General features: G+C 48.6%; 1 protein-coding gene across 2 annotated transcripts; it reads left to right on the forward strand.

Annotated features, from left to right (window-relative positions):
* The first annotated feature begins 899 nt into the window (after positions 1-899).
* ITPA (inosine triphosphatase) lies at positions 900-11,882 on the forward strand. Of its 2 annotated transcripts, XM_055306354.1 has the most exons (8): positions 900-1,007; positions 3,637-3,694; positions 3,786-3,850; positions 4,468-4,541; positions 5,358-5,389; positions 5,963-6,078; positions 10,172-10,248; positions 11,407-11,882. In XM_055306354.1, the coding sequence occupies exons 1-8, from the start codon at positions 942-944 to the stop codon at positions 11,546-11,548; spliced, it is 630 nt and encodes a 209-aa protein (XP_055162329.1). In that variant the 5' UTR covers positions 900-941; the 3' UTR covers positions 11,549-11,882. The 2 variants fall into 2 exon arrangements, with proteins under 2 accessions (XP_055162329.1, XP_055162337.1); XM_055306362.1 differs by lacking the exon at positions 4,468-4,541 and having other exon boundaries at positions 900-1,057.
* Positions 11,883-12,295: the final 413 nt, after the last annotated feature.

Below are 12,295 nucleotides of genomic sequence, written 5' to 3' on the forward strand. Positions count from 1 at the left end.
GTGCTGGGAGAATGGGTGAAAGAGGATGAAAGGCATAAACTTCCAGTTATAAAATAAGTAATCCTGGAGACGTACAGCGTGGTAGCATGTTGACTGTAGTTAACAATATTGTACTGCATATTTGAAGGTTGCTAAGAGAGTAAAATCTAAAGGTTTCATCACAAGAAAAAAACAGGCAACTATGTAAAGTGATCGATGTTAACCAGACTTACTGAGGTGAATGCTTCCAAGTGTATACAGATACCAAATTATAAACCGTACACCGAAACTAACATAGCGTTATATGTTAGTTACATCTTCATTTAAAACAAATTCCTTTTTTAATCCACAAAGTAATCAGAGCTGGCGGGCAAGGAAAGAACGGAGTGGGGCTGGAGGTGAGGTCAGGATAAAGATCCAGATTTGCAGCCCCTGCCCAGAAGGACACAGCTCTCGCAGGTAGATTTGGAGGTGCCCGCGGAGAAGGCGAACCGCCCAGAGCACCGGACAGCAGCTCATTACCGTGCGGGTTCTTTGCTTCCCTCGATGCCCCCTTCCCAGAGAGGGGAGAAAGCAGAGGTGGGGCCGGTGGCTGCAGTGGTCTCTTCTGGTCTTGGAAGAGACGTCCCCTTGGCGGAAGGGCATGGTCTCAACGCGCTCGACCGCCAGTCTCGGGAAGACCCCGCCATTCCGGCGCAGACGGAATCCAAAGTTCCTGCTCCTGGGAATCTTGTGGCTAGCACTGAGGACGGGAATGGCCGGGCCGTTCTCCCTTCTAGCGCTCGGGACCCCAGGCTGCTCAAGCGGAGTGCCCTGGGTCTGAGCAGGGAAGCCGGACGCCCAGCGTTCCCCGGGCTGGGGCCCTACGCCGGAAGCTGCGCCGCCGGGTTCCGCGTCAGCGGAAGTTCCTGCCACTCGAGGCAAAGGGCTTCCGGTGGGTCGGCTTGGTAATCGGAGTCAGCATGGCGGCCCCCTTGGCGGGGAAAAAGATCGTGTTTGTCACCGGGAACGCCAAGAAGCTGGAGGAGGTGCCGGGAGGGCGCGGGAGGCCGACCAGTGGCGGCTGGGGTAGCGCGTGGTAGGGCCCCCTGGGGATCGGGCGGAGAAGCAGCCTCCAGGCGGAGTGCGCATGGAGGGGCGGCCCCGGGCGCGTGGAACAGGCTGGGCCGCGCTGAGTGAAACGGCCGTGCGTGCAGAGTGGGGACGGCGGGTGGTTGGCCTTGATAGAGCTAGGGCGTTGACAAATCCGGCCGTGCGAGCGCGGAAGCTGCGGGAGCCAAAGGAGTGCCAGGTCCTCAGTACCCAAAGATCCCCGATTAGGCTGGACCCCACACCGGGGCTCTTGACACAACTCTGGAGCTGATCCAGACCCCGCTGCCGACCTGGGGTGGCAGGGGTCAGACAGAGCGTGGGTCGGGCAGCCAAACTGGGCGGTCCACGCCCCACCCCTGTCCAGAAATGTGATCCTCAGCCTCCTTCCTCTTCTGTGAAATGGGGATGATTTGGAAGATCTTTTTCACAGCGCAATGGGGAGGAGTGAAGAAGGCAAAAAAAAAAATCCAAAGTTCCTGCTTCTGGGAATTTTGTGCCTAGCAGTGAGGATTCTGCGGGTGGATTGATAGCCTTTGGGTGCAAGTAATAGAGACACACAGGGAACTCATGTAAACCACCAGGTGATTCTTATGGGAATACCAGTGTAAGGATGTCCCCCCATGACTTGAGTGTCCCAAGGGCCTATCTTGCCTTTGTAGTTCTCTGAATGCTCATCCCTTTCCTAGTAAGCGTTTTTCTGCTTACTTCCCTCCTGGTGGAGTGGACAGTGAGGCTTCTGCCATAGATTAACTCTCACTAGCCTTGCTTGGGAAAAGGGTTTGTCCGTGCTCATTTATGGCCAAAGAGGTGGGTCATGGTGCAGAATTGTGTTGACATCCACTAGGTATGTCTGAGGCAGACGAGTGGGACTTAGTCATTAGGGTACCAACCCCTTGATTCTTCACAGCATAGGTAATGATGGCACTTCTGTGCCAGTACAGGGTGTCCTACTCAAGAACCAGAGCCCTGGGCTGATAAAAAGTTTGGGATCCTGAGGCCGGGCCAGGCCAGTCCAACAGACAAGTAGTGCCACCCTGAAAAGAGCCCCATGCAGGATAGTGGATGCCCAGTTCCCAAACCCGTCTCTGGTTGCGAATGTGGCCACCTACATTTTAAGGGGCTAGAATGGCCAGAGGAGGCTTACTGGAGAAGATGAACTTGAAGTTGTCTTAGAACAGGGTGTCTTGGGATCCCTGGGTGGCGCAGCGGTTTGGCGCCTGCCTTTGGCCCAGGGCGCGATCCTGGAGACCCGGGATCGAATCCCACGTCGGGCTCCCGGTGCGTGGAGCCTGCTTCTCCCTCTGCCTATGTCTCTGCCTCTCTCTCACTGTGTGACTATCATAAATAAATAAAAATTTAAAAAAAATTTTTAAAAAAAGAACAGGGTGTCTTAACTCTTTATCTCCTAGTCTTCCTTTTTTTTTTTTTTTGAGATTGATTTATTTATTCATAAGAGACACAGACTGAGAGAGGCAGAGACATAGGCAGAGGGAGAAGCAGGCTCCATGCAGGGAGCCTGATGTGAGGCTTGAACCCAGGATCCTGGGATCTTGACCCAAGCCAAAGGCAGGTACTTAACCAACTGAGCCACCCAGTGGCCCCATCTCATAGTATTCCATTGACAGGCTGATGAAGGGCGGCCCCAGTGGTGCAGTGGTTTAGTGGCACAGCAGTTTAGTGGCACCTGCAGCCCAGGGTGTGATCCTGGCGACCCTGGATTGAGTCCCACGTCAGGCTGTCTGCATGATGCCTGCTTCTCCCTCTGCCTGTGTCTCTGCCCCTCTCTTTCTCTCTCTATCTCTCTATGTGTCTCTATGAATGAATAAATAAAATCTTAAAAAAAAAAAAGGCTGATGAAGCCTATGGACCCTTTTTCAGGAAAATATTTTTAAAGGTACAAAGTAAAATACATGCAATTATAAAGGAAATTCTCTTAAGATACAATTCTCAATGTAAATATTTGTGATCTAGTTAACATATGCTTTATTAATGTATTAAAGGAGTCAGTCTACCCATGTGTGTAGTTACTATAATTTTAAAATAGGGTTGAAAATATTTTGAGAGAATCTACTACAGCTGTAATGAGATACATCTGTGATTTTAATGGATTGAAAAGTCACAGGAACTGCTGATGCTATTTTGGTTTTTCATATTCACAACTGAAAGATGCTAAATTCAACTTGGGTTTAGTGATAATAAAGGCATTTTTTTTTTCTTCCATCTGGGTTCATAGGCCTCTTGAATTCTGGATAACCCCTCATGGAGAATTGCCAGAATAGGAGGTTATGTAGAGTTTTAGGGAGCAGGGAGAAGGGATGAGGGATTTTGGGTGGGGATTTAACATTAGCAGAGAGACCTAAAGTAGGAGGGGTAGGAGACTGAGGAATTGGGGGAGCTGGCCTGCTAGAGTGGGACCATGCAGTCTGCAGTGAGGCCCCTGGGCCTAACTTGCTAAGCTTTACGGGGCTGGCAGGAGAGTTACCTGAAAAGAAAGGTGGGTGACAGCTTCTGTAGTAACAGGGAATTGTAACAAATGGTGATAAATATTCTTTCATTTTGGAACAGGTCATTCAGATTCTGGGAGATAAGTTTCCATGCACTTTGGTGGCACAGAAAATTGACCGTATGTTTGTCTTTTGTTTTATTTTTTGAAAGATGGTTTGATTTCTGTTTCCCTGTGACCTGACTCTCTTTGTATATGTTTCTCCTATAAGTGCCGGAGTACCAGGGAGAGCCTGATGAGATTTCCATACAGAAGTGTCAGGAAGCAGCTCGCCAGGTGCTTGCTCCTTATGTGTCCCATACTTGCCCCTCTTGTCCTGGTGGCTTCTGGGTGTTGTGCCTGCTGGGCTCAGCAGAGAGTAGGGTGGGTACAGTTGGTCATAACTTCAAGGACCTGTCTAGGCCTAGCTAGATTGGAGTCAGTTAATGTCGACCCAGGAATACTACCTTTCTTTCTCCACCTTTACTGCCTAATTCTCTTAGATCAGCACTTGTGTGCGCTCACACACACGTACACATGCATACACTTGTCTCCAACTTCAGATACATATATTCCAATGCCTACATTCTCCCCACACACATCAACCCCTGCACTCACACATCTCTGGAATTGGGAAGAGCACTTTATGGAGAGTCACAGTGTCTGAGTGTGAATCCCACTGCTTTTGCTGTGCCTGGAGTAAGCTTTACAATCTGCCAAGTTTTTGGTATTCCTATCTGTAAAATGAGGATAAGAGATTAGCCAAGGGCTGTTTTCTATAGCTGTTAACTGCTACTACTATGGAACCCAATTAGCCGTGGGTCTGGCCCCAGCTGGGGTGGCCTGAGAATTCAGGTTCAGGGCAGGGACTACTCTTGGTCCCAGGTCCCAGGCTCTTGTCCCCTGTGTTGCAGGTACAGGGGCCTGTACTGGTGGAGGACACCTGTCTGTGCTTCAACGCCCTTGGGGGCCTCCCTGGTCCCTACATGTGAGTGGTCCCTGACCCCCTTGTAGGGCCCTGGCCACAAGATCACCCAAACTTTGAACTGATTGGTTACCTGATATTGTGGGTCATTCATGGCCTTGGTGTCAATACCAATATTTCACATTGTCCTGAGGAAGGATTAGGGATTCGGGAGAGGCATGCCTTTCTCTCTTTTGTAAAGTGTGAGAATGTGATTGTGTAATTGGAGATGGGCAAATGGAACCCCCACTCCCCCCCCCTAGAGAAATCCATTCATGGCAGATCAATTTCAGGAAAAAGGAAATAAGGAAGTTGATATCTGAAAATGGATTTCTTTAAAACTATCCAATGCCCTGGACACCCTCAGATGGTCTTTGTGTGTCTCTAGGGTACACATATCTCCACTTTAAATATTCCTTGCTGGGGTTGGAAGGCATGTGCACAGAGGTGCTTTTTGGGTTTTGGGTATGTTTAGTTTGAACTTCTGGATTGCCAGTATGTTTGCCAAGGCAACAGCACCCATATGTATTGCTCCATATCCTCACCAGCACTGAGTATTGGGACTTTAGTGTTCTGTAGTGTGGGGAATGTGAAATGTTACCACATTTGGTTTGGATTTGCATTTTCCTAATTACCAATGAGGTTAAGGCCTTAATAGGTTTTATTGATTTTTCTGTGCATTGCTTGTTTACCTCCATCCCTTTTTCTATTGGGTTATTTCTCTTCATTTTGAGCTAAGACATTATCATGCCCCCCCCCCCGGGGGGGGTGCAGCCTGGAGAAGATGGTAGGAAGATCTGTCTGCTCCTGGTGTCTGACTCACCTTTATTTCTCTTGCAGAAAGTGGTTTCTGGAGAAGTTAAAGCCTGAAGGTATTAAGCTCCTTTATTTCTTCCTTTATCTGTTGGGAATTGAGAATTCAGAAGTGGTCCAGGGGAGGGGTCCCAACTAGTAATCAGGAATCTCAGGTTCCAGCCCCCACCACGGAGCCTGTGTTCACCTCAGTTTCCCCATCTATAACCTGTGGCTTAGACTTTCCCCACATACCTGGCTCCAGGGAGCTCTGAGATGTGTAAAGAGTGGATGGGAAGGGTGTTGGGGGCTGTGAGTTTGAAAGGCTGCAGTTGATTCTGGCTGAGAGAGCTAGTCCTACTGACTGCTGGCCTGTCTGCCTCAACCAGGGCCTGGCCGAGGGGGTGGGAGCTGGCTGCCTCTCTGGGGCTCTGACAGTGCATACCCTGTCACAGTTGTGGGCCAGAATGTTCCCTCCTTGGGTGGTTGTAAAAACACTTTAGGTTATGGAGCTTTTCAGACATGTAATAGAAGAGAATCTATCTGATGACATGTAAGCTCCCCAAATTTGGTGACTACCCCTCCAGGACCTCAGGGGTGGGGAGTAAGGCTGGGAGTTGAGCTGAATAGACATCACTATACTCCTCTCGCAGGTCTACACCAGCTCCTGGCAGGGTTCGAGGACAAGTCTGCCTATGCACTTTGCACTTTCGCATTCAGCACCGGGGACCCCAGTGAGCCAGTGCGCCTGTTCAGGGGCCAGACCTCCGTGCGTACCTACTGTGATTCCCCCGTGTGCCGCTAGAGGGCGCTGCGGCACGAGCCAATGGCACAGGGCTGAAGGCAGGAGGGTGGTGGGAAGGTCCCTGGTGGCCAGTTAGTTCCCAGAGCTTTGCCCAGACATGTCCCTGGGCATCACACCTAGAAGTGCTGTCAGTCCTGAAATCTGTCTGACCTCTGAGGCTGGCGTTTCAGGGATACACACTGGCTCATGGCTGTTGAGGGCTGGTATAGCCAGAGCTCTGCGCTGTGTGCCTTCCTAAGAAGCAGACGTGAAAGCTGAATAGAACTACATGGACATCCCAGTTTTTTTTCAGCTCACATTTTATCCAAGTGCTGAGGTTACGGCTTCTCGTAAGAATCTCCCATCCTTCCAATTTTTCATGTTCCCGTAGAATCTTACTTTCCTCTGCTCATTCCTTCCCTAGCTACCCTTCACCACAGCCACGTCTGCCTGTCAGACCCTTGTGTTCAGTCACTTCTCCCAGAGTGCACACCACCCTCAGAGCTGGCCTGCTCCCCACCCCCAGCACAGCCATTCCCACCTTTTTTTTTTTTTTTAAGCCATTCCCACCTTGTGCCTTCTGGCACATCACTCCTCCACCAGTCCCTTCTGCTCATGATAAAATCCAGAGTCCTGAGTAGCCTACAGAGTCCTACCCCAGAGGCTCCACTGGGGGTTGTCCACAGACATTTCGTGATGCCCTGCTTGGTTAATGGTTCTTTTTTGTTTTTAAGATTTAATTTATTTATTCATGAGAGAGAGAGAAAGAGGCAGAGATATAGGCAGGGGAGAAGCAGGCTCCCTACAAGGAGCCCGATGTGGGACTGGATCCCAAGACTCTGGGACCACGCCCTGAGCCAAAGGCAGATGCTCAACCCCTGAGCCACTCAAACATCCCATTTTTTTTTTAATAGTGGTAAAAAAAAAAAAATAAAAATTACCGTCTTCACCATTTTTAGGTGTTCGGTACAGTAGTATTAACTATATGTGCACTGTTATGCAACAGAGCTCAAACTTTTTCCATCCTGCAAAATTGAAACTATACCTATAGAACAAAAACTCCCCTTTCCCTCTCCCCACCAATCCCTGGCAACTGCCATTCTACTTCTATGTCTAAGAGTTTGGCACCTTCCAACCCCTCATACAATTGGAATCTTTCATACAGTATTTGTCTTTTTGTGGCCAGCTTATTTCTTGGCATGATGTCCTTCCAAGGATCATTTGTGTTGTAGCTCGTGACAGAGTTTCTCCTTTTTATTGCAGCTGAGTAACATCCATTGTATGTATATACCCATTTGTTTTGTCCATTTATCTGTTGATGGACATGTAGATTGCTTCCACATTTGGCCATTGTGAATAATGCTGCTATGAACGTGGGTGCGCCAGTTATCTCTTGAAATCTTGTGTTCGGTTCTTTTGGATATATACCCAGAACCAGGACTATTGGGTCATACATAATTGCTGGGTTGAATATAGTCATTTGCTACTTTGACAAAAATATTCTTTAAAAAATCAGAAGTGTGAGCAACCACAGTCCTATCCCTGCTGATGGGGCCTGCTCATTGAGGTGACCCACTATTAGGGTCCCCACTATGCCTAATTGTCTCCCCAGCTCTGGCTGCTTCATGTACTTTGTTGCTTCCCAGCCTCTACTTTACCTGAGGTGGCTTTGTTTCTTTTTGTTTTGTTCTCACTCAAGCTTTATAAACCCAGTCACATTGTCCGTTCAACAATATGTATGCTGAAGCCTTGCCCATCTTGGGTCCCAACAGCAGCTGTGTCCTCCACCTGGAGTGTCCTCCACCTGGAGTGTTCTTGCCCATCACTTTATGTGGCCAAAGTATCTCCTCAAAGCATCTCCTGAGTTCCCCATTTGGGTCACTCCATCCTGTTATTCCTGAGCCCAGCTCCCTGTTCCTTCTAAGGCACTTTGCATTTTGTAATTGTTAATTTGTTTACTAGTGAAAAGCCTGTTTTGCTTAAGAGGTCCATTTGATGAGGGCAGGGCCAGGTTTGTTATGATACCAGTGCTGAGAGCACTACCTGCCCCACTGTGGATGTTCAAAACCCTTTGTGGTGTGGATGAGGTCCAAAGTGGCTCAGTTATAGGCCTCAGTCACGTAGCTCCCCACCAGCACTAGCAGAATCTGCCTTGGTTTGAACAAGGTGGCAGTTATGTGGCTAATCCCCATTTTCTTCCCCTTCCTTATATATTTAAAAAAAAATTTTAGGGCAGCCCCAGCGGCCCAGCGGTTTAGCGCCACCTTCAGCCCAGGGCGTGATCCTGTAGACCTGGGATGGAGTCCCACGTCGGGCTCCCTGCATGGAGCCTGCTTCTCCCTCTGCCTGTGTCTCTGCCTCTCTCCCTCTCTCTGTGCCTCTCATGAATAAATAAATACAATCTTTATTTATTTTTTATTTTTATAGCATTTTATATAACCCCTAAAACAGTGCTTGTATAAAAATTCACACAAAGTTGCTAGAGAGCATACAATTTCCAAAAATGTCCTGGGTTTGTTTTGTTGGGTTTTTTTTGTTACATTCAGTTTTCTTTTTCTTTTCTTTTTTTTAATTTTTATTTATTTATGATAGTCATAGAGAGATAGAGAGAGAGAGGCAGAGACACAGGCAGAGGGAGAAGCAGGTTCCATGCACCGGGAGCCTGACGTGAGATTCGATCCCGGGTCTCCAGGATCGCGCCCTGGGCCAAAGGCAAGCGCCAAACCGCTGTGCCACCCAGGGATCCCAACATTCAGTTTTCTAAGGATGCACTCAAATCAATGGTAAGATGCAGACATTATGCGGTATTTCATTATCTTTGGTAAAACTATGCTCATTATTTTGTCTCCTTAAATACAATCTTTAAAAAAAAAATTTTTTTTTTTTAAGATTTTACTTATTTGGGATCCCTGGGTGGCTCAGTGGTTTGGCGCCTGCCTTTGGCCCAGGACGTGATCCTGGAGACCGGGGATTGAGTCCCACATCAGGCTCCCTGTGTGGAGCCTGCTTCTCCCTCTGCCTGTGTCTCTGCCTCTCTCTCTCTCTGTCTCTGTCTCTCATGAATAAATAAATAAAACCTTAAAAAAAAAAAGATTTTACTTATTTGAGAGAGCACATGTGCATAAGCAGGGGAAGAGGCTGAGGGAAAGGGAGAAGGAGAAGCAGACTCCCTGCTGAGATGGGCTAAATCCTGGATCCCAGGATCATGACCTGAGCTGAAGGCAGACATTCAGCCAAGCCACCCGGGTGTACCTCCCTTGTATTTTTTAGATTTTTATTTTTTAACCTTCATGGCAACATGACCTCTCATGGTGTTGAATTAAATTGGTTCTCTTGGTATCATTTTCCTGTTGGAATTTGCGTATTATAGTCAGTATTTACTGAACTCATTGATGTATTGGACATTGTGGTAAATAATTTGTTTCTTCATTTAATTGTTAGAGCCTCAGTTGCATTTTGAGAAATGTAGCAATTTATTTCACACTTAACATAATAAAAATGAGTAGCACGCATAGGGCTTGTCTGTATAGTTCAGGGCCTCAAAACTTCCTTTTTTTTTTTTTTTTTTTCTTTTTACGATTTTATTTACTTACCTGACAGAGAAAGGGCACAAGCAAGGGGAGCAAGAGGGAGAGGGAGAAGCAGGCTCCCTGCAGAGCAGGGAGCCCCACACAGAGCTCCACCCTAGGACTGTGAGATCATGACCCAAGCCAAAGGCAGACGCTTGACCGACTGAGCCCCTCAGGTGCCTCGTCATAACTTCCTAGGAAGAGAAAATGTTTTCTGTCAGTTTTTCCAAGCTGACTCTCTTCTTCAGTGAGTTCACAGTTTGTCAAGCTGTAGAGACGGAGAGCAGCTCCAGGGACACCAGTGGGCTGAGCACGTTTGTGGTTTTCTGTGTGTGTGTGCATGTGCGTGTTTATGTGTGCAATGGGAGAGGGTTGTCCCACAGTGTTTTATTTATATACTTGGTAAACATTTTCAGGTACCATGGACCTCTTGAAACCACATATTTTGAGTAAATGCTTAGCCAAATACATAACCTAACCAGACTCCCCCCCCCCTTTTCCTCTAGCAGGGCCGGATTGTAGTGCCCCGAGGCTGCCGAGACTTTGGCTGGGACCCCTGCTTTCAACCTGATGGATATGAGCAGACGTAAGGAGCCACATTTTCCTCCAGGGATATGGGGTTGGGAGAACCACGGTTGGGGCTGGCTCAGCACCCTGTCCAGGTGTGGGCATGCATATCCGGGTGGGAACAGGCTCGAAGGTGCTGCTCCAGCTGAAGACGGTTCTGCTGGGGTGGATGCAAGGAATGTGAGTGGGCCAGTCTCCAGTGTAGGCGGCAGCCAGGCACAGCTGGGAGCTCTTGGGCTCTTGGGCTCTTGGGCTCCAGTTCGCCACATAGCAGCTGGGTGACTTTAGTGTCTTCTGCTCTCTGCCCTTGGCTTGTTATGTATGAACTGGACAGTTTCATGGGATGATCTGATCTCCCCGTTCAGTTTGGAAAAATGTTAACACTTGCAGCCTTTAGTGGGCACCTTGTGAAACCCCCACAGTGCCAAGAGTTCTCAGTACTTCACACTGACCCCTCTACCCCCCTCTACTTACACTGGCCATGTACATTGGCCATTATTAGGATCAAGTGTTCCAGGGGCCCTTAGGGAGGGTGACCTGAGGCCTCACAGTAGCCAGACAGGGTTGAGGGTAACATGAAGTAGCACCATCCAAGAATGCAAGATAGAGAAGTGCTCTATCTCTACACTGTTCAATCTAACATGTGGTTAGGGTGACTTAGGAACCGAAATTATTTTTATTCAGCTCTGGTTGATTTCAGTTTACATGGCCCCTTGTGGCTAGTGGCCACATACAGGACAGCACAGATCTGAAGCACACAGTGGCGTGTGGGATTCTCACCTCACTGAAGTACTGATATGGAGGCGAGGCCGCTGGCCGGCTGTCCCATGCCACCCCCACAGTACAGGAGACTGTTGTGTTTGCTCTGTCAGGCCCCACTGCTTCCTGTCAACAGATGACAAAGCTGATCAAACATGCAGCTCATCCCCCTGTCCCTAGCTTCCCTTAATGACTTTTGGACACACTAGAGCAAGTCTAACATCCTTCCACATTCGTTAATACGGGTTTCTGCCTATAGGGGAATTTAAAACTCTCTGGTTTTTTAAAAATTAACTCTGGCTACTGGGAGCTCATGGCCCCACCACCCTTTCGTGGCAACTCCTGGAGCTTTGGGCTGCAAGACAGGTGAGGGAACCCTGAATCTAGGCTCCTCTGAACTGCTGTTGTCACCCCTTAGGTATGCAGAGATGCCCAAAGCCAAGAAGAATGCCATCTCCCATCGCTTCCGGGCCCTGCTTGAGCTACAGAAATACTTTGGCAGCCTCACTCCTCCGGTAGTTGGTGATGATTGCCCTGGCAGGGGATCTGGGGAAGGCTAGCTTGCCATCTCTCCCATCAGACAGGCAGCCCTCCAGGTACTGCCTTCAGGGTTAGACCTTCCTAGGGGTGTTGAGACAACCTCACCAGTCCTGTTTGGAGGAGCAGCTGGCTCTGCTTGGAGAAACTTGGGATAAGGGACACTATTTTCTTGCCCTCGGGGATTCAGCGGTCCCTCCTATAGCCTCCTGGCCTGGGATCCTGAAAGGACCTTGGATGTTAAACTGGTCATGGCAGGATCCAGAGTATGGAAAGAACCACACAAATAGCCCTTAACATTTTTAAAGTGGAAGAAATAAAAATACTGGAAGGCACTTGCCTCCAGAATAAACTGGATATATCAGCTTTGAAACTTGCTCCCGGAGGTTGTCTGTCTCCTGAGCCTTCTTGGCAGGAGCAGGAGACCTCTAGGGTCTGGGGGCAATGGGACAAGAGTAGCAGCCGAAGGTGTTTGCATGACCCTACTCGCTGGAGTACTGCATCTGTCTCGGCTCAGGCACTGACCTTTTCTATCCCAGACCTGTGGTGCCCACCCATCCATGGAGGGATGCCACCCTCTAGCTGATCTCCATGCTTTTTGCTGGGTTGGGGCTGGGCAGTACAGGATGGTGAATGCTTGGGCTGTATTTCATTATAACATTAGAGCAGCTAAAATGTTGGAGTGGGGTTTCTCTTTTTTTTTTTTTTTTTTTTTAAAGAAAAACAGTGTGTAGTGGGTAAGGGCAGAGGAAGAGAGAATCTCAAGCAGG

The sequence above is a fragment of the Nyctereutes procyonoides genome, unplaced genomic scaffold (assembly GCF_905146905.1).
Source record: "Nyctereutes procyonoides isolate TBG_1078 unplaced genomic scaffold, NYPRO_anot_genome, whole genome shotgun sequence".
In the NCBI taxonomy this organism is placed as follows: domain Eukaryota; kingdom Metazoa; phylum Chordata; class Mammalia; order Carnivora; family Canidae; genus Nyctereutes; species Nyctereutes procyonoides.

Excerpts from the sequence above, each read along its gene's own strand:
- ITPA (XM_055306354.1), top strand. The coding sequence starts at position 942 with ATGGCGGCCCCCTTGGCGGGGAAAAAGATCGTGTTTGTCACCGGGAAC. Across the intron at positions 5,390-5,962 it reads GGAGAAGTTAAAGCCTGAAG|GTCTACACCAGCTCCTGGCA; the intron begins GTATTAAGCTCC and ends CTCCTCTCGCAG. Across the intron at positions 10,249-11,406 it reads CCTGATGGATATGAGCAGAC|GTATGCAGAGATGCCCAAAG; the intron begins GTAAGGAGCCAC and ends GTCACCCCTTAG.